This window comes from Sander vitreus, chromosome 12, assembly GCF_031162955.1.
Source record: "Sander vitreus isolate 19-12246 chromosome 12, sanVit1, whole genome shotgun sequence".
NCBI classification, from domain to species: domain Eukaryota; kingdom Metazoa; phylum Chordata; class Actinopteri; order Perciformes; family Percidae; genus Sander; species Sander vitreus.
This window is the reverse complement of record NC_135866.1, coordinates 5,546,588-5,569,844: the sequence shown is the minus strand read 5'-3', so window position 1 is coordinate 5,569,844 and position 23,257 is coordinate 5,546,588. Positions and strand designations below refer to the sequence as shown.

Below are 23,257 nucleotides of genomic sequence, written 5' to 3'. Positions count from 1 at the left end.
TTTACAAAATGTTGTAGTCCATCAACTTTCACAAGCAGAAGCTCGAGTGAAGATAATGACGTCTTCTGAAGAGTCCATCATGTTTTTTTAATTCTCCGTGTCCTCCTTGGCTACAAGCAACTGCATGGAGGAGGGGTGGGGGTGTGGGGTTTGCGCAATCACGGAAGGCTTTTCAATTTCATTCATTCATTTCATAAAGTTTTTTCACTGAGCCATGTGTCATTAAAAATTATATTTTGTTTTACATTCAGTGTGTCAAGTGTTTCCTATAACAATACAGTAGCACTGATGGATTCCTTGCAGAAAAACTCACAATATACCAGAGGGGATAATCAGTGACACAAGATCTTTTCATTAATTTACAAAATCACAAACAAATATTAGATGAGTATAGAGCTTTAATACGTCTCCAATAATGGTGCATGTAGCAGAAACTGCTTCCACCCTAAGATGAACAAATATAATAACATACTGTACATACTGTATAAACAAACATGAATGCAATCTTTTTTAGAACATTGTGAACAGGACCACATTCAGAGTTCCATTAAGGCTATTTTTGTGTGTTGTTGGTCTTGATCGTACGAATATAACAAATATACAAATATTATAATAACAATAATAATTTTATTTACAAAGTGAGCACAGTAATTATTGGGTATAATCAATGGATAATCAAGAATCATCAGCATTTATATAAAGGTGCCCTGTGGAGTTTTCTTGGAAAGAAAAAATATTTACATGAAGTCAAACTTCAAACTTTACATTTGTAAAGCTTTAAAGCTATCTTTAAAGCTTTACAAATGTGTTTAATCTATTTTTTTTTCTTCCAGATTTTGTACAAATATTTCAAATCTTACATTTATGTTTTCTGGCCTTTGCATTTGTTGGTTAATTTATTGGTATGTTACTGCTACCTACTGTCAATCAGTGGAACAGCATGACATCAGTGGCAGGAATGTACAACGTCCCTCTGAGGGCTCCTGTATGCACAATACAAACAACAGGGACTCACTCATAAAAACTGCTTCATTGTGCTATTAGTGATGCAAAACTCCACATTATACCTTTAACTATACGTTTTTCTTAGTACTTCTTGAGTTTCTCCATTAGTTGTTGGTATATATAGCCTTTATACATATATATATATATATATTAGGGCTGTCAAACGATTAATTTGTTTTAATCGCGATTAATCGCTGAATTTCTATAGTTAATCGCATATTTTGATTTATATGATTAAAATTCTATTATTTTGCATTTCAGAACAGTTTTTAAGTACATATTAACAATCGAAAGCAATTCTTACCAGTGTATCTTGATTGGGAATCAAATGAATGCAAAGAAAGGTACTTTATGAACTTGATTTTAAGATTTGTAATTATTTATTTACTGTGTAAACAAAAGAAAAATGTGTGAATCTGTCATTATTGCACAATTCCTTCAAGTACCTAACTAAAAAACTAAAAATCCCTATCCTTACCAGAGTCAGGCTGCTTTCTCCGTGTCATACAGGCTGTGTGTGGGGGTGCTGTCCCCTTCGACGGCAATGAGACGTTTGACATTTGTGATGTTTGGTTTTTAAGCTCATTGTTTTCTGGGTTTGCTATGGTACGTGTTGCTTCCTGCAAGATTTTCAGTATTAAAATAAAATGTGACTATAATTTACAAAATGAACATCATGCTGTATTGAAGAAGACTTGAAGCAATTGAGCAGTAGGGTCATTTCCCCGTAGACTCCTATGGAAGTGGGCTTCTTTTTACACCCGTGGTTTAGACGCCACCCTGGTGTGAATGCAGGTTTAAGGCACTTCTCAGGCTCGGAGGGTTGTCCATTATCTTTAAAGTCCATGGCCACACCATACAGTACATGATAAACCATGCTCTGGTTTCATTTGTGTTGCTCAAATAAATGATAAATGAATTACATTTTGTAGAAACAGTTCCAGTAAACTCTTCACAGAGAGACATTTCTGAGAAGACTCATGCTGAGCTCAGCTCATAAATAGCCTTACCACTTCCTTATATGGCACGTTTTGCAAAATGGAGCTTGTTGTACTTCTCTTTGCCGTTTCTCTGCTGCATTCATGTGAAGCACAAGTTAAGAACTTTATTTCATTCATATTCCCTGTTGTTGATTGACTGTCTGTTTCCAACGTCAAAGTTGTTGAACTGTAGCACTATTTCAGCAATTTAGAAGTTAGATGAGAAACTTAGTGTTTTGTAACTCATTGAGAAATACAGTATCTCACAAAAATGAGTACACCCCTCACATTTTAGTGAGCTTGGCATACCTAGAGATTGACATGGTTTTATGTCGGTTAGCCTAATAGCTGGTTTGATTTGCATTGAGAGATGATTTTATGGAAAGTACCCCATGCCAATCTCTAGGTATGGTGAAGGGTATGATGATGATGTGGGGCTATTTTAATTCCAAAGGCCAAGGGAACTTTATCAGGATGCATAGTATCCTGGATCCATGAAATAACTGGCCTTTAAAAAAAAATCTGCCTGCCTCTATGGGGATTTACCATAGAGGTGTACTCACTTTTGTTGCCAGCGGTTTAGACATTAATGGCTGTGTGTTGAGTTATTTTGAGGGGACAGCACATTTACACTGTTATACAAGCTGTACACTTAATACTTTACATTGTAGCAAAGTGTAATTTATTCAGTGTTGTCCCATTAAAAGATAAAATGAAATATTTACTAAAATGTGAGGGGTGTACTCATTTTTGTGAGATACTGTATATACAAATCTCAGTAATATGCTCGTTGTTAATTATTTTAACAGGGATGCTAATAAAATGTTAAACTAAAACTTGAATTGGTATATATTCAGATGTATTCAGTTATTACCCCATCCCTTACCCATACTTTATTTTACAAAACAAAAGAATTGTATTTCTCTCTGATTTTTAAGAGAAAGTACAATACAGGGCTACATTTAACTAAAATGTGTTCATTCTTGTTGAAGGCCCTAATACTGTATGCTGAGACATTTTAGTTATTAGTTATCAGCCAGTCAACAAATTTAATTGATAGTAGGCTATATATATATATATATATATTCTCTGTATTTTGATGAGGATGTGGATCCAGACATAGACACAGATTATACTGTAAACCCTTTTGTGTTATTTAAGTGACAAATCTAGACAAGTGTGCATCCTTGGTAGAGGTTTGCACTCTTGAATCCATTTTAGTTCTTATTTTTAAATTTTCATTTAATTTCTGCTTTAAATATAAATATTTAGCCTTGACAGTAGATACCATCAGTGGAACATTTGAAAAACCTCCAGAGGTGGTTTGATATGCATTATATCCTAATGTTGAAAAAGTGCAAACTTTACTCCTCCCATAGTGTAACTACCTCAGTAAGAAGTCTGTGGAAATTGCCACTCACTGTCTAATTTACTGTCTGTTTCCACAAGCTGGGGAACAATAATGTGGGTTAGGGGGTAGAGGATTCTTTTTTTTTCAAAGTTTCAGAAGAGGCAGAAAGGAAAGACTTGTTAAATAGAAAAATAAAGAGTAAGTAAAGTCTTACTCTCAGTGGGCTTCTATGCTGAGGCAAGCTGAGTCAAGATAAACTTGATAAACCCTTGATAAACTATGATACGCTTAAGGTGCTACATTTCTAACTGATGGTCCAATACGTTAGAAATATATTAATGACGCACTATCATTCAGTATTGACCAAAAACATATACACTGTGTGATTTTGATTGTATGGTGTGTCTACTGTTTTACAGAGCCCAGTGCTGTGGCTCCTGTGTTTGTGCAGAAGGGAGAGGATGTGCTTCTGAATGTCACCACAGCTGATGTTTCTACAGAAGATATGATAGGTATGATTTTTACCTGGTATAGGACCAAATGTCTCTGATAATTACTCTGTGATGGGAGAGAAACCGCACGGGCGGTGCTAAGTGCCAGACAGAGCAATGGTGCCTCTGCAAAATAGCCTCGGAAAGGAACTTGTTTTGGTGGAACATGTGTACGTTCAAAGGTTGTTTTAGTCGTGCAACAGAAAACTCAGATTGGACAGATAGTCTAGCTAGCTGTCTGTATTTACCCTGCAGAGATCTGAGGAGCAGTTAACCATAGTCCTTAAATCCACCGGAGTTTAAAATTCCAACAAAAAAGAAAGCGGAAGGTGACGGAAATCAGTGAAAATACATGCATCTAGCGGATTTCCTGCGGCAACGGAGCAATCAAGGAAGTGGAACGTCGAGGATATAGACTACGCAACACTTAGCTGGCCTTCTCCGGCCTTCTATGATTGGTTATCTGCTCCAGGTAGGCAGGACTGGAATGTTTTTTTTGTCCTACAGTAATCAGCATGGTGTTCTACATACTACTACACCGGCATACATTTACAGTTTGTAAGTGTTGCTCAAGCTGTCGGTGTTTAAGTTTAATGGAAAGACTTCTCCCATACACAAACATTTCAATGGAAACAGCTGTAATATAGTGTAATATTATTAGTATTTTTCATAGTGTTATGTTAATATTTACTAGTACAGTGCGTGTTCAAAATATGCCCGTTTAGAACAGGCCGATTGCTTGGCCTGTGGTTTTGCTGCTTGAAGCTCTCTCCAGAACTATTGTAGCCTACCTCAAAATACTTACAGAAGGACCCCAAAGCACTTAGCAACCACACTGTATCACACACACCAGAGAATGGACCCACAAATGCACGACTCAGGTGAGTAAAATACAATGATTTTATTAGCAAGCTAATACAAACTCACAAGCAACAGTGTCTAGTAAACGATAGGCAAAGGGAAATTCGAAAAAAACAGGCAATGGTCAAAAAAAAAGGGAAAACAGGAACTCAGAAATACAGGACACAGGGAACAACGCTCGAAGGCCGAACACATGGAAACAGACAATCTAAAGGAGGAGTAAAGAAAAGACTGAACTTAAACAAGGCAACTGGCACATGAGTCGGCCAGGCCGCCGACAGAACACTGGAGGCAGGAGTCGGTCGGGCCGCAGAGAGAACACTTGAGGCAATTGAAAATGAACTTTTTTTCTATGCTTTTGTTACTTTTTCAAAAGTTTTTGTTTGTAGAAATTATGAATTATTTTGACTAGGCTAGTAGTTGAGATCAGAGGATGCTGAGTGGATCTCAGTCTGGTTTATGTCAAAGTTTAGTCAGGATACTGTTTTGAAACCATTTCAAATTTTAAATAAAACACCCAAAAGTCAATGAAAGTAATCATTAATTTTACCTGCAAAGAACTTTTTATGGGTTCCATACAACGTACACCCAAACATTCTTGAGATCTGTTGAGAAAGACTGGAGGGATTAAATTCAATCCCTCATGTAGTAAGCCAATTTTAACATTGAAGTCATTTAAAATATGCTAAACAAGAGTAATGCAGTCTCCTTTAGGTAATTTAAATAAATTGTAGCACTATATTTATGTCTTTTTAATCAACTTAGGAGGAAATAGTTTTGCAAGTTTCCCCTGGAGTAAGCTTCAGGATAATTTTCTCCATGTCATATGAAAGGACAAAAAGATGAGGAACAAAAGAAGTAAAACACATCAAAATTGAGTCCACTGCATAAAAACTACATAATACTGTAGATTATACTGTGTGTCGTCTTGGTGGCTCACTGCACTGCAACAATAACCACTTCCTCTCTCATAGCTCAATGTTTACCACCTCTTGCATTCTCAGATGAGTCAGTGTGGAAAACTAAAGAGACCTATGGTAAACTGGTAAACTACTTGTATGTTCCCACTGAATACAGACATTGTTTGCTGAAAAAAGGGGAACCTGCACAGGCCAGTGGCCGGGATCTTTCCATGTATTCACAAAATCACCACAAAATATAAAATGAGTATAGCTTTAATGAATCTCAGATAATGGTGCATGTAGCAGAAACTGCAGTCACCCAAAGATGAACAAATCATACTGTACATATAAACATACACATATATATATTGTTAGAGCATTGTTAATAACATTCAGGGTTACATCAAGGCTATTTCTTGTATCTTTGCTCTTAATGATAAGAATATAACTGTTATTTTTTGTTAAGGAGATAACATGCTCTTAAAGGGGAACTATGCAGTTTTCTGTTAGCTTAATTTACCTTAACTGAACAGCTTCGGAGTCACTGGAATGGTTATAGGACTTTTTTCCAGTTGAATGGTGGTCGTCTTGCTCCCCCCTAGTGAGCGGAAAATCCAGCCTTGCAACTTTCGACCGGCAAGCCGCCGGTCTCAGCTTCAGGAAGTAACGCGTGATATCAGGTCTCGCGATGTAACAAATTGCTTCACGGCACTGCACACATACGCCCATTCAGGAACCGGCTAACAAGGTAGCGATGGAGTTTTTCACACCATCGTCATGGCTGAGCCGGCAAAAAAGAAGCAGAAAGCTTGGAAAGCATTGTCGGAGGAACAGAGAAAGAGGAAACAGCAGACCAACCGAGTGAGGACTCAGACACAAGTAAACATAGGAGCTGCCAAATATCTATTCCAAAGCTGTAGGGGGAGCTCTATAGAGAAACCTGCCAGCAAAAAGTGAGAAAACAGCGAAGAAAAACTGCATAGTGCCTCTTTAAAGTATTTTGGAACATCTCTGTACAATAATTTTATTTACAAAGTGATCACAGTGATAATTGGGTATAATCAATGGATAATCTAGAATCATCAGCATTTGTGTAAAAGGTGCCCTTGGGAGTTGTTTTTTTTAAAGAAACAATATTTACATGGATTATACTTGCAAAATTGCATTTAAAGTATCATTTAACCTTTACAAATGAGTTGAAATTCATTTTTCACAGATTTTGTACAAATATCTTTTAAATCTTACATTGTTTGCATCCATGTTTTCTGGCTGGCAGCCCTCTACCTCCTCTCCTTTGTTGATGCATTTCCTGGTTTGTTACTGCCACCTACTGTCAATCAGTGGAACAGCATGACATCAGTGGGAGGAATGTACCATGTCTCTGAGGACTCGTTCATGCACAATAACAAACAAAACAGGGTCTCACTCATAACAACTGTTTCATGGTGCTATTAGTGGTGAAAAGTTGCACAGTGTACCTTTAACTTTACATTTTTATTTGTGCTTCTTGAGCTTCTCCATGAGGTGAACAGTGATGACAGCAGCCACCATGATGATCAGACCAACGGAGAACACGGCTGTCTTCAGCAGGCACACAGAGAGACCAGCAGAGACAATCTCTGGACCTGGAACACAACATTACAAAACTCACTCAACAGATCCACACTGTGACTCTGCAGGGCAACAGGACTGGACGCAACAAATCAGTTAAGATATCTTTGTGTACTTTGTAGTTTAATTCCTACATTTCAAAATACGTGCACAATAAAGTGCAGTTAAGTTCTACAGACTGTTAAACAGCATGATGTTGATGCATTGTTTATTTATTCTTCAGTTTAACAGGTATATAGTTGTGCTAATTCAAACACTCACAATCAAGGGCTGTCACATATGTTCTGTGCTTACTAATACACTTATAGAGGCAGATGGCCCATTCTATGCCAAACACAGTAACACATTTTATTTTTTTATTTATTAATTTATTTTTTTAATATTATCGTCATTTAATGTTCCTTCAACCGTTGTGTTGTCTTCCCGTCGACCATGAACCTGTTGTTGTTCCGGGTCAAATTGAAAATGAACTTCTTTTGTTGCTTTTTCCTTTTTTCTATGCTTTTGTCACTTTTAAAAAAATGTTTTTGTCACTTTTGTCATAAAAAAAGCATAAATTATGAATTATTTTGACTAATAGTTGAGATCAGAGGATGCTGAGTAGATCACAGTCTGGCATTTAAAAAGGGTTACATAACATTTCTGTACAATAGTTGTGTTTGTATTTCACCCTGCAAGGTGGTTTAGTCATGTTCAGAACTTATATATAGGTTTTTGTTGAAAAAAACTGTGTTTGTGTGTTTTTATGCTCTAAGTCTAAATTTCAAACTGTTCATTAGGCTATTATCATTTTAGTTCAGTCTCTCAGTCTTACCAGCATGTCGGCAGACATTTTTTATTGTTTTCATGTCCTTGGTCCAGCTGACCTGGTTGCTATGGTTACATATGATGGAGCCATTGGACAGGTAGACATGGAGATCAGCAGCAGAGGGTGTGACCTGTGGTCTCTCTCCTCCCTCCTGACTGCAGGTGTGGGTGTCACATCTAAAGGTGCTGTTAATGTGAGAGTCCTGTGTTCTGCAGCTCACTGTCAGGTTACACCAGTCTGAGCTGCTGGACACAGAGTCCACTGACAGATTAACTGGAGACACTGGATGTGAGGGGGGAGAGGCAGGTGGAGAGGTTTTAGAAACATGGCAGCAGAAACTCTCCATCAGTGTCTGAAATGTTTACAAACTCACTTTGGACTGTGATCTTGTATCCAGTTATTTGTTGATCTGTATCCCCAGACACTATTACAGTATAAACTCCACTGTCTGCCTCTTGTAGATTCTTCAATTTCACAGAGTATTTCACAAGCAACTCAATCCTTCCAGAGTAATTATCAGAGACTTTTTGGTTCTTTATCAGGTAAAAATCGTACTAAATTAACTGTTTTATTGAATTTCCAGGTAACAGTATCTTCTTTAGCAACATTAGCTATTGTGACATTCAGAAGCACATCCTCTCCCTTCTGCACAAACACAGGAGTCTCAGCACTGGGCTCTGTAAAACAGTAGACACAATATATGGTTATTTGGTTATTTGGTCATTGTATGACTGAATCCTACCCCATTCCTACTTTATTTCTAACACATGGAGGATCAAGTAAGAGCGTTAATAGTTTGTCAGGGGTTGGATGGGGATGTCTTTTAAAATGCCTTGCATAGGCTTTGTCTCAAGACACAGTTTTCTTGAGTTGAGAAGCTGAAACTAACCTGAGTAAAACGTTACTCAGTCTTTATTTTATTTTCATTTACACCTTTAAAACTTTTGGCTATAATTCATCTCAAACCACCTTTTAAAAGTTCCACAGATTGTAAAGGTTAAAGATTAATTGAAATTCAAAGCAAAACTTAAGACAATTTAAAAAACTAGAACTAGAAAGGACTTAAAGGGTGTTCCTCTGCTTGTCACTTAAATAACTCAAAAGGGATTCACGATATTTCAAAATCTGTGTCTGGATCCACATCTTCATCAAAATACACATAATATTAAAATACAGAAATAGAATTGTTGTCTGCCTGATAACTGATAAAATGATCATTCTGTCTCAGCATACAGTATTACTGTAAGGCCTTACAAGAATGAATGACGCACATCTTAATTAAATGTAGCTCTGTATTTTACTTTCTAAATAAGAGAGAAACACACAATTATTAGAGCCCGAGCGCCGACATCCACCGGCTGGCGGAGGCCCTCTGGAAAACTTATTATTATTTTTATTTTACCAAATGAATCGCATTTTTGAGGGCCTTAACATACTATATATTTTGTTTTGTGACCCAAGGTTAAGGACTGGGGTAATAACTGACATAACTGTATAGCTGAATATATCTCAATTAAAGTTTTAGTTTTACATTTTATTAGCACCACTGTTGAAATAATTGACTATTAGCACATCTCTAAGATCTGTATATATTTCTCAATGTTATATAATTCAAAAATGAGCTCCAACTTCTATTGCTGAAAAAGTGCTACAGTTAAACAACTTTGACTTTGAAAACAGGCAAAATCAATCAACAACAGGGAATATGATTCAAATACATTTCTTACCTTGTGCTTCACATGAATGCAGCAGAGAAACGGCACAGAGAAGTACAACCAGCTCCATTTTGCAAAATGTACCATATGAGGAAGTGGTAAGGCTATTTATGAGCTGAGCTCAGCATGAATCTTCTCAAAAATGTCTCTGGACAATCCACTGAGAAGAGTTTTAACTGGAACTGTTTCTACAAAAGAAATAGTCCCATTTCATCAATTTCAACTATTATTTGAGCAACACAAATGAAACCAGTATATATAGAGCATGGTGTGTACTATACTGTAGGGTGTGGCTTGTGTCATGGCTCCCATCAATCTAAGATACACCTACTCTACATCCTCTACTCTACTACCTGCCTGTACAACATATGGAAACAAATATGGCCTTTAATAACTCATAATCATCTTTATTAAACCACATTTTTTGGAAAGTATTGTCTAATTCAATCTCTCCATCTGCACTTTAAACACTATTAAGATTCCAGAGTTTAATGTTAATTCAGAAAATGTTACAAATACCAGATGAAATAATTCAAGAAGAATGGTTTGCACTAAAGGAAAGAAACCCAAAACTTTAAGCTTTTCTCTTTGTTAAAGTCTCTACAACTAGTGTACTTGAATTTTATTTATCTGCAACATTATGTTGTATAATTACAGTTTTGCATAATAAATGTTCTCAAAACTACATACTACGTTTCTTTCTCTTTAAAGAAAATAATACATTTAGCAGTTTGGCTTTCCTCAGGGTCTATGTAACCTGTTCTGAAATGGTTCTATTATAATTTATATATTGTGATATATATCGTTATCGCAAGAGGCTGCAATTTATATTGCAATATGGATTTTAGGCCATATCGCCCATCCCTAACCCAAAATAGACAACTGGGGTTTCCACTGTCTCCTCTGCTTGTTTACTTCAGTTTTGTATCTTTTTTATGTTTATTTCTTTGCAAATAAATAACCTGATGTGTTATTTTCTTAGTTAGAAAATGGTTTACAGTACATTTGATAGGACTGGATATCAATAAAAACAATTACAATACCACTTCCCTTAAAGTGATACAGATACCAAAAGACTTCCCTTGATACCTTTTTTTCTACAGTTGATACTCATCATGTGAATGGAAGCATCCAGTTGTGCTATTTGAATGTGTCTCTAGCTTGAAATCTTGAAAGTCGAACGACGAACGCCGTGCTTGAGCCATGTTACTGGTTACTGGTTGCACGGAGTTCGTCGTTCGACTGGTCATGACTGTTTTCCCAAGATGGCGCCTGCTTGTATATGTGAACGCTACTGTCTTTATAATCTATCTTTTTAATAAACTGTCTGTTTATTAAAACTTACAAAGTTGTCAATGCTTCGGTTTACATGTAGGCACCCTCATTATGCTACTTTTGGAAGTGTGGTGCTATTTTGAGCCTTGTTAGTGCAGAAATAGTGATTTCTTTTTACTTTAAAAAACCACACAATACTGTGTGTTTACTGCAACAATAACCACTTCCTTTCTCATAGCTCTTGCCTTATCAGATGACTCAGTGTGCAAAACAGAAGAGACCTGTGGTAAACTGTTAAACTGTACTTGTATGTTCCAACTGAATTTTTGTTTGTCGAAAAAAGGGGAACCTGCAAAGGCCTCTTTATACAAGAATCACTCTGCACTAGGAAACAGATATACAATTAACAGAAAACCAGTCAAAAGTATAACAAAAAAGGAAGTGAGTCTTCTGTATTTTATGTGTTCTGTCATTTAATTTGACCTGAACTTTTGAGTGCTTTACACCAGTGATATATAACAAAAAGACACACCTGAAACACTAGACACAGAGAAGTCAAGTCAGAGATCTGTATACCTATCCCTGTCAGGGGCGTCATATAGAGCTCAACAGTCCCGCCCACAGCGGGTTCTGGAAGTAAAAATACAATGCAATTTCTCCATTGACAAATTGGAGTATAAGCCATAAAATCATAACCGACAATGGTAGACTTAAAACCAGCATGCCGACATGACTCAGCGATTGTATATGCTCATATAGACACCACAAATCATGGGGCACTACCCTTGTTTTGAGATAACTGTTTTTTATTCGCGATGTCTTGGATAAGTACTTCATTACCCACAATCCTGAACAGTCCCACAATCCCACAGTGATGCCTCTGATTGGTGGAACTCATGCTGGTGAGGAGGGGGGTGTCAGTACCCGATCTGTGTTGCCTGCACGATCCGTCACGAGGATTTACGACACTGCACGAATCACGATCTGTTCCACGCTTCTGACGTTAGCCTCTGCCGGGAAGCTGACATTTGTTTAGCTAACAGCTAATTCGGCTAACCTCTAGCTGACAGCTTGATTCAGTCTAAAATAACGTTAACTCAAACTTAAAACTGGGTAAAGTCGTCTACAGCTGACGTAACAGCCGTTATATATGTTAACGGTTATTTTCAGGTTTTATTTAGAGGGTCTTTTAAAGTTATTACATGCTGTCTCAGCTAGCGGTTAGCCGAATTAGCTGTTAGCTAAACTAACATTAGCTTCCTTTGTTCAGTGGTGCGCGGTGGTTTATGGGATGAGTAGTTCCTTTGCTCTGAGATGACGATATGTACACAGTCTTGTAACTTTGACTTTTTTGGGATTTTCTGTTTTTTTACTCGAAATGATACGTTGTATGCTTATGAGTCACGTACCACCTGGTCAGCCTAAGACATGGTCTAAAACTCTTTTTCCAGACATCAATGGGAGAAATGAATGGGAAATTTACTTCTGGAACCCAAGGTCTCTCATAGGAGGGGCGGGACTGTTGAGCTCTATAGGGGGGGGGAAGTTAGGACAATTCCAAGGGCCCATGACTGACAGGGCCCCCCAAAAATAGGTAAAAGCTAATATAAAATTATTAAACCATCATCATTCAGTATATATATTTCAAATATAATAATACAATTAATGATCTCTTTGTTTTTACTTGTTTTTGGCAGTAAAAGTTAAATATCCACATTGACCAAAAAGTAAACATCCATATTGACCTACCACCCCCCTGTATCTGCATGAAATTGTTTGGTCCTGCCTTAGCGCACTCTGACGGTGTTTAGTAGTTGCAGTCAGTAGATGCGCCAGAACTACAGTGACCACAATGTTACCAAGTAACGTTAAATCAAAATCTGGTTTTCAAAAAAGGAAAGAGAGAAAAGAGAGAGAGGAAAGACAAAGTAAAGGGTGTCAAACTGTAACCCAGTTTTCACCATAGACAGTATATAAAAATGGACCAACAGATCCCGTTGCTCTGGATGGAGACCAGTGAAGGCCATTAGAAGCACTTTTCCGGTGATGGTTGAGCGTTACTGCGCAGCCTCCAAGTGAGAGAGACAACGTAAATGTGCCGTGAGCAACGTGTCTGAAAGTTGTAAGTCTTCTGGTAGCTGTGCCAAGAGAAATCTCAATCATTCCCAATCTTACAGAGACGGAGAGCGTAGGTATATGTAAGGAGATAACATGGACACAGGCTAATTATTGCTAACTAAAATGCTAGTTAACATTAGTAATTAAACTTAAACAGCTAATGTGAAACAAAACTGCCTGCGAGCTTCTCCTGTACTATACGGTAATTCCTCTACTATGCGACAGTAAGTTGTGTGGTTATGACACAATCGTTAGCCTATTTTTACAAAAACTTCTGCTACGGAGCCATAACGTGAGGTACAAGGTAATGGAGCCTTTTATATATTGTCGTGTTTCTTTAGAAATAAACAATGGACAAATAGAGTCTTTAAATACTTCAGATGTAAAGTTATTCGCTGTCAAAGTGGCGCCAATATGAATGGCAGTCAATGGAATGCAAACGGGAGGTGATGGCTTATTAGCATCAAAATGGCGCCATAGGAGGTTCGCGGTCCGAGAAGAAGCTTACCCCCTTGGTTTTCACCAAGAAAGGTGGGTAGCCTATAGTCTGTGAGTGGTATTAACCTGTTGGCTTAATGTCCATAGTGAAATAAGCTAGCTAGCTACAGACTAGTGTTAGCCTACATTTAATCACCATTTAATCAGTGCAGGGAAATGTTTAGCAAGATATTCATATTAAATCATTGTCCCTGCCCCTTTTAGCAGACTTAACAACAGATGAGTCAGCAGCACCCCAGTCTCCCCCTAACTGTGCCCCTCCCTGTCCCAGTGAAGAAGGTGAGCAACATTGTGTTCAATGACATGCCAGTTAGCATCATTGCAGGGAGTCTGTGGGGATTTCTCTGTCTCTCTTGCTCTTTTTACCATTACAAAAAAGAAAATGAAATATTTATTAATGACAGAAATTCAAACACATTAATAACAATTATTTTCTCACATAATGATCATCACGAAAAAACAACCTACTGTCTACTGTACTGGATGCTGGACAGCTGGAAACAGTGAGTAGCTTACCTGAGCCTGCATGTAAGATACAGACAATATTAACTGTATTGAACTACAAGAAGCAAGACAGTTGCAAGCCTTTAATTAGAGTTATATAAAGCTTTTGATGGGACAGTTAGGTCTTAGAGTTGTGGTGACAACAGCTGCGCAGAGGGGGCATTCGATTTTTTGTCATGGGGCCCAAAATTCCTGGCGGCGCCCCTGATCCCTGTGCAGCATGTGGCTATAAGCATGTGAAGCAGTTTAGGTTTTTTTTTTAATTATAATTTATTCATATTAGTTACATTGCATTGCAGATACAGGTAGTTAAAACTGTTATTAGACAGAGGTAGTGGTTCTGTCAGGACTGTAGACCAGACAAATTTCAGTCAGAAAACTCACATTTGAAATGTTTATTTATTTATGTTTATCATAACAGCAGAACATTGTGTTTGGCGGCCAGCTCCCAGCAGTTTGGGTTTACATGAGATATTGGGAAGTGAAGATAAAGCAGCTCCCCCCCCCCCTGGCTGGAGCCTGCAGGTGGATGCTGGTGGGGCTGAAAGCAGGCAGCGATACAGGTGGAAGCAACATTGGCAAGGCAGAGATGGGGAAATTGTGCAGCTTAAATAGACCACCAAATTGAGGAGGTGTGTTTGGTAAATGATACGGGGAGTGAGGCATGTACAGCACTGCAGCTCGAGTTGACTTCCTATACTAGCTCGCAGGTGTCGCCCCATATACTGTAATTAATAAATCAGGTATTAAAATGCAGTTGAAGTTATTGTTTTTCTAAATCCAGTCTATGTACAGTGTTTCAGTTAAATTCACATTATATTGCCTGGTTGATTCCTATGTAATGCCTGACATTCTGTATGTTAAGCACTGTATGTTTGTCACTGTTCTGGTTATAATAATGGCGAGGTGTTCGTTTCTTGTGATGTGTATCACACACAGTGAAGAGGTTTTCTTCAGAGAATCCCGACATGAATCTTTTGATTCTGACATACAGTAAAGAAGCGAGTGAGTAGAAGCCAAATCTGTCGAACAAACAATGACAGATTTGGCTTTAATGGATCATCTGCATTTCGATTACATGCAATTCACTCATAATCTTTCCCAATCCGCAAACCCCTGAATCTCAAACCCATGCTCATTGCTTCACTGACAACTTGCAGTGTTTATATATCTGCTGTATTATATTTTACAGGTCCAGTGTTTGAGGCTGGACTCCTGCCCAGCCAAACCTTGTACTTAAACCAGAGCAGTTCACAGACCCGCTGTTTGGTTTATAGCCTCATCAGATTAATCTCTGCATCTATAAACTCTCTGTGAAAGAAGAGGCTTTAGAGGCATTAACACTGAGGAGGAATAATCTGCCACCAGTGTTCACTTATTAGCCAGGGATTTTTACAAAATGACTCAAATAATCCATCTTTAAATAGAGGAAGGATGCAACATTCTGAATACATATGCATTATAAACTGCTGCCAAAAAGTGAACGTCAATGTTCACAAAAGAAAGGTCTCTATATAGCCAGGAATCCTCATTGTCATCCACTTAATTTATTCACGTCTACTACCGTACAGTAGATTTGCATAATATTTATAGAGTTTGATATTTTATTTCAGCGTGTGAGGTGTCCAGCAATTCAAAACTGAACATGCTATGACATGTTTTCAGTGATAGGAAGTAGCAGAATTAAGGTTTTCTTGACAAGGATCACAAATTAATGATTATCTTTTATTAAACTAGAGGACAATGTTAAGATTTATCAGACATCAAAATCAGACGTCTGATGAGGTTCCTGTTTGGACCATAAATTAAGGGCCGGTCAGTATGATTTATGAGGCTATCTGGATGCATGTGTAGGCCCTAGTTCTTCAATTCTCCTCCTCACGGTGTCATTTGAGAGAGGTACTGTTTTCAGTGTGTTAGTTGCTTCTGTCCCGAGGATAACTTCACACATTTTAACCGCCGCTGGAAGTTCTTGTCCAATTGTGTTCTGTGCTTTCTCCGAAGTTTTGGTCAGGGTCACCATCTGTGTTTTCTGACGCTCTTTCTACAGAAAAAAAGGATTTTGTTTTGCACTTATATTCCCCGTTCTTTGTAATCAAATGTCGCTTTAGCTTGGCTGGCTTTATGGCTTCGTTAGCTAGCATCTTAAGACATATGACGCATTTTGGTCTCCCGTCGCTGTTTTCAATAAAACCGAATTGGACTGTCAGCATACTTTCTCAATTTAGTTAGTTTGGGCCCAGCACTTGACTGGCTCAGATATTTGTTCAAGCTACGCACCAACAATAACGGTTCGTTCACTTTGTTGCGGCTTGCGCAAAGTGATTGATTCATGATTGACTTGATGTGGCCCAAAGTTAATGTGAGTGGGAGTAATGGACGATACTTGTTTTATTGGCGCAAATGGTCCCCATCATATCATTCATTGTTTTTCTTCATAATTTATAACCAACTATTTTGCGTACCCTCAAGCTATGGGTCCAAGGACCCCACTTTGAGAACTACTGGTGTAGGGGTTGAGGCATTTCAAAGTTTAAGTCTGACCTTTAAATATAGTGCCCAAATGCAGCTGCCGGAATGCATTGTTCCTCAATGTTTAATGGAAATCAGTCCAGTGGCTTTGGGCATTAAATGTAGCAACCACTGTCTGAGTTATTTACACTCTCATCTGTTCTATTTAGGGAGGAGCTTTTTATTTTTATTTTTCTTTTTTATACTATGACTTTTTATCAATTATTTTCAAAATACTATACTATGGCTATTTTTGACATACAATTACATTTTTAGTACTTTTTTTTTCGAAATACTGTACTTTGACTATTTTTGACATACTATACTATATGATTTAAAAAAAATAATTTTCGTCATACTATACTATGACTTTTTTATTACTTTTTTCGACATACTACATTGCTTTTTTTGACATACTATACCATGACTTTTTTTAGTCAAAAATACTGTACTTTAACTATTTTTGACATACTACACTATGATTTAAAAAAAAACATTCAACATCACTTTTCTGACATACTGTATTATGACTTTTTTTCACTTTTTTTCAACATAGAATACTATGACTATTTTTGACATACTGTACGATGACTTTTTTTTTTAACCTTTTTTGACATACTAGACTGACATTTATTTACATTAGAGCAATGCAAACCACTCAGCCACCAACAACTGATTAATGTATTGAAAACAGTCATATTAGAGAATGTCGTAAAAACAATGAAAAAGTCATAGTAAGATATGTCTAAATAAGTCATGGTATAGTATGTAAAAAAAATAGTCAGAGTACAGCACGTCAAAAAAATTGATAAAAAGTCATAGTATGTCAAAGAAAGTGTTGAAGAACATGAAGGTCCACAAGGAAGAACCTGCCCAGACTGAGGATCTATCCAAAGTTCAGAGTCTGCGTTGGTTTCATCTGCCATCTGGCAACTCTGGCAAATACCAGAGGGGCCGGACCATTTTTTTTAATGTGGACCGGTAAGATTTCTTTTGCATTTTGCATTGCTTTCTAGCTGGTGTTATTTGCAGCAATGCAATCCACCCAGCAACCATCCACTGCTGAACGTGTTGAAAACAGTCATATTAGAGAATGCCGTAAAAAGCCATTAAAAAGTCCTATAATATGCTATGTCGACATGAGTCATAGTATAGTATGTAAAAAAATAGTCATAGTATAGTATGTCGTAAAAAGGTTGAAAAAGTCATAGTATAGTTTGTCAAAAATAGTCATTGTTACACTATGTGGAAAAAGTGATACAAAAATCAAAGTCTGTATGTCAAAAATAGTCATAATAAAGCATGTCGAAAAAAACTGATAAAAAGTCATAGGATAGTGCCAAAAAAAAGCCCCTGCTAGTGTTATTTGCAGCAATGCAAACCACTCAACCACCGCCCACTAATTAATTGGAAATATCAGAGAATGTCTTAAAAAGCGATAAAAAAGTCATATGTCGACATGAGTCGTAGTATATATGTAAAACATAGTCATAGTATAGTATGTCGAAAAAAGTGATAACAAGTCATAGTATAGTATGTCGTAAAAAGCTATAGTATAGTATGTCACAAAAAGTCACAATATAGCATGTCGAAAAAAAAGTCACAGGATAGTTTTGAAAAAAAGACCCTGCCCAGACCAGGTCAGAGTCTGTAGTGCCTACGAGCTGGTGTTATTTGCAGCAGTGCTAACCACTGAGCAACCATCCACTGCATGACATATGTCGAAAACAATCCTATTACAGAATGTTGTAAAAAGCCATTAAAAGGTCACAGTATGATACGTCGAAATAAGTCATAGTATGTAAAAAATAGTCATAGTATAGCACGTTGAAAAAAAAGTGCTAAAAGTCATAGTAGCCGGCGAAAAAGTATGTATGTAATCAAAAATCATAGTATAGTATGTCATAAAAATATCTTAAAAAGTCATAACATAGTGTAAGTATAGTAAGTCACAGTATAGTATTTCATAAAAGGTCATAGTATAGCATGTCATAAAAAATGTCATGAAAAGTATAGTATGTCATTGAATATTAGAAAAGGTCACAGTATAGTATGTCATAAAAATGTCATGGTATAGTATGTCATGATAATATCCTAAAAAGTCATAGTATGGTAAAACATAATACGTCATAAAAGTCACAGTATAGTATGTCATAAAAAATAAAAAGTCAATGTACAGTATGTCATAAAAACGTCATAAAAAGTCATAGTATAGTGTAATAAATATATAATCTAAAATATAAATTACATATTCCTGCTTTTATAGATCATTCATGCAACTTAACAATTTTTGCTTTGTTATTTATTTAGGCAAATGAATAACAATTTCTCAAATCCCCTTGGAATCCTCAGTTTTTGGACCTCTGTATTTCTAAATCCCTGCGTACATGTGTACTGTGCTTATTCACTTTTTAAAAATGAAAATGTAGATTTATTTTAATGGTGAAAATGGCCGAATTAAAAGATCTTGATTATTACATGAAACAGCGATCAACAGCTTTCCTCCAACAATCCTGTCATTGGCAACAAGCTCCAAGAACACATATCGGTCAGACCCTGATTTGTAATCAAGTCATATCCAAAGGGTCTGTCTCCATTCTTCTGTCCCTGAACCCAGCAGACGACGTTGGTACACTTACACCAAGGACATCTATTATGAGTCACATCATCCTTTGCTTCAGTCATAAATAATTGCCTACATCCTAATTTAAACGATCCCTTGTCTTTCCACTCAGCGCTCAATACCGCTCCTCCACCACAGGATGGCGACAGCATCAAACTGAAGAAAAACACAACCCACTTAACGACTTCTCTGCCTCGGAGACACAAAGCCTGTGACATCATCTGCGGAGGGACAGAGGGTGTACGAAGGACAAATGTCCTGAAATGCATTACATCATTCTGCACTAATATGATAATATATCTCAGGCTGCTAGTGCGGTGCCAAGCATGAGAGGGGCCATAATCCATACGACTGCTTCAAATGTGAACAAGGGGATAAAATGAAAGTGGAGGTGGTGGTGGAGAAGGAGGGGGGTCTGCTGGAGTCGGGAGTGCTGAAGGTTATTCCAGACATTATTCCTCAATGAGAGCAGGAGGAGAGAGGAGAGGATCATCACTATTACACTACGTAAACATGAGGAAGGAAGGCTAAAACGCTTCCTGTCTGTCTTCTGTCCTTTGTCTTTGTTCTGTTGTTTCTTTCATGCTTTCGCTTTTTCTCCACCCTCATTTTTCCTGTCATTCAGAGGAGAGGAGGACTGAGGAGAGAAAGGAGACAATGGTGTGTAAGAAAAAGGTTGCAGTTGAGATAAGGACTGACAAGTCGGAAAAGGGAGGATTTGAAAAAGATGTAAGAGGTGAGAGAGTGAGGGAGGAGAAGAATTGAGAGAGGAGAGGTAAATGAGGAAATGAGAGGAAACAGAGAAGAATGAAAAGAGAGAGGCAGGGAGAAAAAGGTAGACAGTGGGAGAAATGGGGAGAGGAGAAAGTTGGAGAGAATTGAAGAGCTACCGCAAAATCTGAAAAGAGGAGAGGTGAGAGGATGAAGGAGGAGAAAAAAGGAGAAAGGAAGAGCGAGGGAAGATGCAAAGGAGAGGAGGAAAAAGTTGCTGTGATGTGAGAAGAAGTGACAAAACGAAGTTAGGGAAGAGAGAAGAGGAGAAGGGAAATGATGAGGCAGGAGAGTGTAGAGACAAAACAGTTAGAAGATGTGAAAGGAGGACTGAGAAGAGGAAATAGGAGAGGAGATCAGCGGAAGGATGGAGAGATGAGAGGAGGAGGTAAGGAGGTGAACAGAGAAAATGTGAAATGAGGAGTAAGGAGTGGAGAGATGAGGGTAGGGGACGTGAAAGAAGGACTGAGGACACAACTTAAAAAGAAACCATTGAAATGGTAAGAAAACAAAGAAGAAAAGGGGAGGTGAGGATAGAAGAGAGAAAGGTGAAAGGAGGTTTTTTGGGGTTTTCAAAGTCCCTTTATTGGACCATTTTCAGAGAAGAATTACAATAACTAAAAACAAAAAGGACTCAAAACATGTAGAAGAAAAAATACGGGAGAGGTGGAGAAGGTAATGTAAAAAGGAATGAGAAGATGAGGCAAAAAAAGAGAAGAGAAAAAAACGACATGGACGGAGGGAGAACTGAAGCGATTGTAAGGGGGGAAAGAGGTGAAAAAAGAGGAGAGAGAGGATGATTGACAATAGGATGCAAGGAAAGACAAAATATCAGACAGTAAGAGAAGCGAAAGGACAGTAGGAGAGGAGAAATGCAAAAGGATGACACAGAAGAGGGTAAGAGAGGTGGAAAAGAAGGGAAAGGAGAAGGTTGGCGATGTGAGGAAAAGACTGGGAAGATGATGATGCATGGCTGAAGAAACCAAATGAAAGAAGAGAGGAGGAGACGAGATGTGATGTGATAAGAGGACTGAAGAGAAGAAGTAGGAGAGGAGGACACACAGGGCAAAGCAAAACAAAGAGAGACAAGGTGGAGGAGTGAAAGAGAAGAAGAAAGGAGAGACAAAATGGAGAAAGGAGGTTAGAGAAGAAAAAAGGAAACGAAAATGAGAGAAGGACTGACAGGACGATTTAAGGAGCGAGAGCAAAGACAAGACTGAAGGAGAGGAGAGGAGAGGAGAGGTTTTCAAAGTCCCATTTTCAGATAAGATTCACAATCACAGAAAATCTAAACACAAAAAACAAGACAGAAAAACCTAAACAAAATTAAAAAACAAAGGTATGTATAAAGGCTTTAAGCTGCCCTATTGCAGGCCCAGTTTTATATGCACTTCATTTTATACAATATATGGAGTAGGGGAACACTCTGTCTCTGCTCTGTCTCTTTCAATTAAGGGGTCCTTTGTTTAAAAAACGTTGAATCTGAATCAGAATTGATCCCCTCAGGGAAATTATTTAGTAGAAGACCCCTGCATTAGAGGAACGGTAAAGAGACTAGGCAGAAGGGAGGAGAGAAAGAGAAGAAGCAAAAAAAGAGTAGAGAGGAGGAGAGGACAGAGCAAAAATGAGTTTTTAATGAGACTCTGCAGACGTTTGTCTTGGCGTCGTGCTCCGAGCTCCACTGTCAGGCTCACATTCAGGTAAACACTGTGCATGCCCTGCTGCCGGAGTGCTATACATAGACACAGCCAAACAGAGTTTGACCTGAATAAACAGCAGTATGTGTGATGCACAAACTTCATTCAAAGTAAAGAGCATTTTTAAGCCACATCCTGGAGCCTTGTTTCTAAAAGTACAAAGTATAATTTCATAAAATAAACTCTCTGTAAACTAGGTTTCAGCACAACAACAAGAAGAAGAAATAAATTCAAAACAAAGGAGCTTTTGCTGCTTTTAATATGAAAAGCTGTGTCTTCTTTTATTTTCTATAATACTGTGGAAAAATAATTACATACAATTTGAAAACAAATAACAGAAATCAAACATGAAAAGAAAAGAAAATTTCAATAATATCTTGTATGTTTTTATACAGTTTTTTTTTCTTGAATAAAAGGAATAAACAAGTACTCAACACACATAATACACATGAACAATATATAGGGATAAAAATAAAGAATTGGAGTATGGAGAATATGCTTATATGAACACCCACACTGTCCCTCTCTCACCCACATGCACACCTCTTCAACATTTTCGAGTGCAATATGGAATCCTTCCCACTGCTCTGATCATCGTCTTCATATCTGCTCAGCAATAGCTGAACATCAATTAATCCTGTTCGCTCGTGCAGCTGTTTCAGAGAGCAGACAGGCTCAGCAGCTGGATGAGGGACGAGCTCGCCTCCTTTCCTCGTGTCCTAAGGCCACACAATGTCTCCTTCACTCTGTCTTACCAGCTGTCCTGCTTTACACTAGGGTTGGACTGATATGGTTACTTTTCCAAAAATATTAAACACCCTCGAAATGTACAAGTTCCATTCCAAATAAACAGCGTTTCCAAATTGGTCGGGGGGGGGATTTAAAGCGTCAGTTGACAATAAAATGTTGATAAAAGTCTGTTACGCTTTGCAGCTCTTTAAGGCAGTTTAAAGTTGTAATCCTTCCGATTTTAGTCCTGGGTTATTTTTGGTGACTGTTGGTGACAGCAAGTGCTTTTTGATAATTCAGGGGCACGTTCAATCAAAGCTACAGTTTCCTGGTTGAACGACCTGTCCTCGGAATGGTGTGAAACGGTGTGCAACTGCTTCAAGATATGTTTTCTCTCGTCTGGTTGGTGTATCTCTCGTTTATTGGCTATGTGCCAGGTGATACCCAATCAGCAGAGACCAGGATAGCTACAGAAGTCCAATCACTAGCCTGTTAATCAGACTGAATTGGCATTACGTTTCACTTCATCATTTAGTCTGACATTGTGGTAATGTTGGCCGATCTTTGTCTTCTGTTTTTCCCTAACCATCAGCTGCAAGTGCCGTATCCTGTCCCTCCTACAGTATGTCATTTCTAGTCGACACGGAGGCTGCTGTAGTGGTTGCTAGGAGCAATCAACATTTTTTATTCACAAAGCACTGAGGAAATATGCTGATAATATGCGATGTTTAGCAAAAACATTCAGTCAAACCCTAAAGTTTGCAGTCCAGTGGTCCTAACACATGTATACATGGTATGGAAACAAAC

At 37.8% G+C, this 23,257-nt stretch overlaps 1 protein-coding gene across 1 annotated transcript; it reads right to left on the bottom strand.

Moving 5' to 3' along the window:
• Positions 1-5,847: 5,847 nt before the first annotated feature.
• LOC144526136 (SLAM family member 6-like) lies at positions 5,848-9,992 on the bottom strand. Its single transcript, XM_078263356.1, is given in 5 exon segments — positions 5,848-7,215; positions 8,016-8,297; positions 8,383-8,536; positions 8,538-8,686; positions 9,737-9,992. Coding segments are annotated over 5 exon segments (774 nt in total). The 5' UTR covers positions 9,795-9,992; the 3' UTR covers positions 5,848-7,084.
• Positions 9,993-23,257: the final 13,265 nt, after the last annotated feature.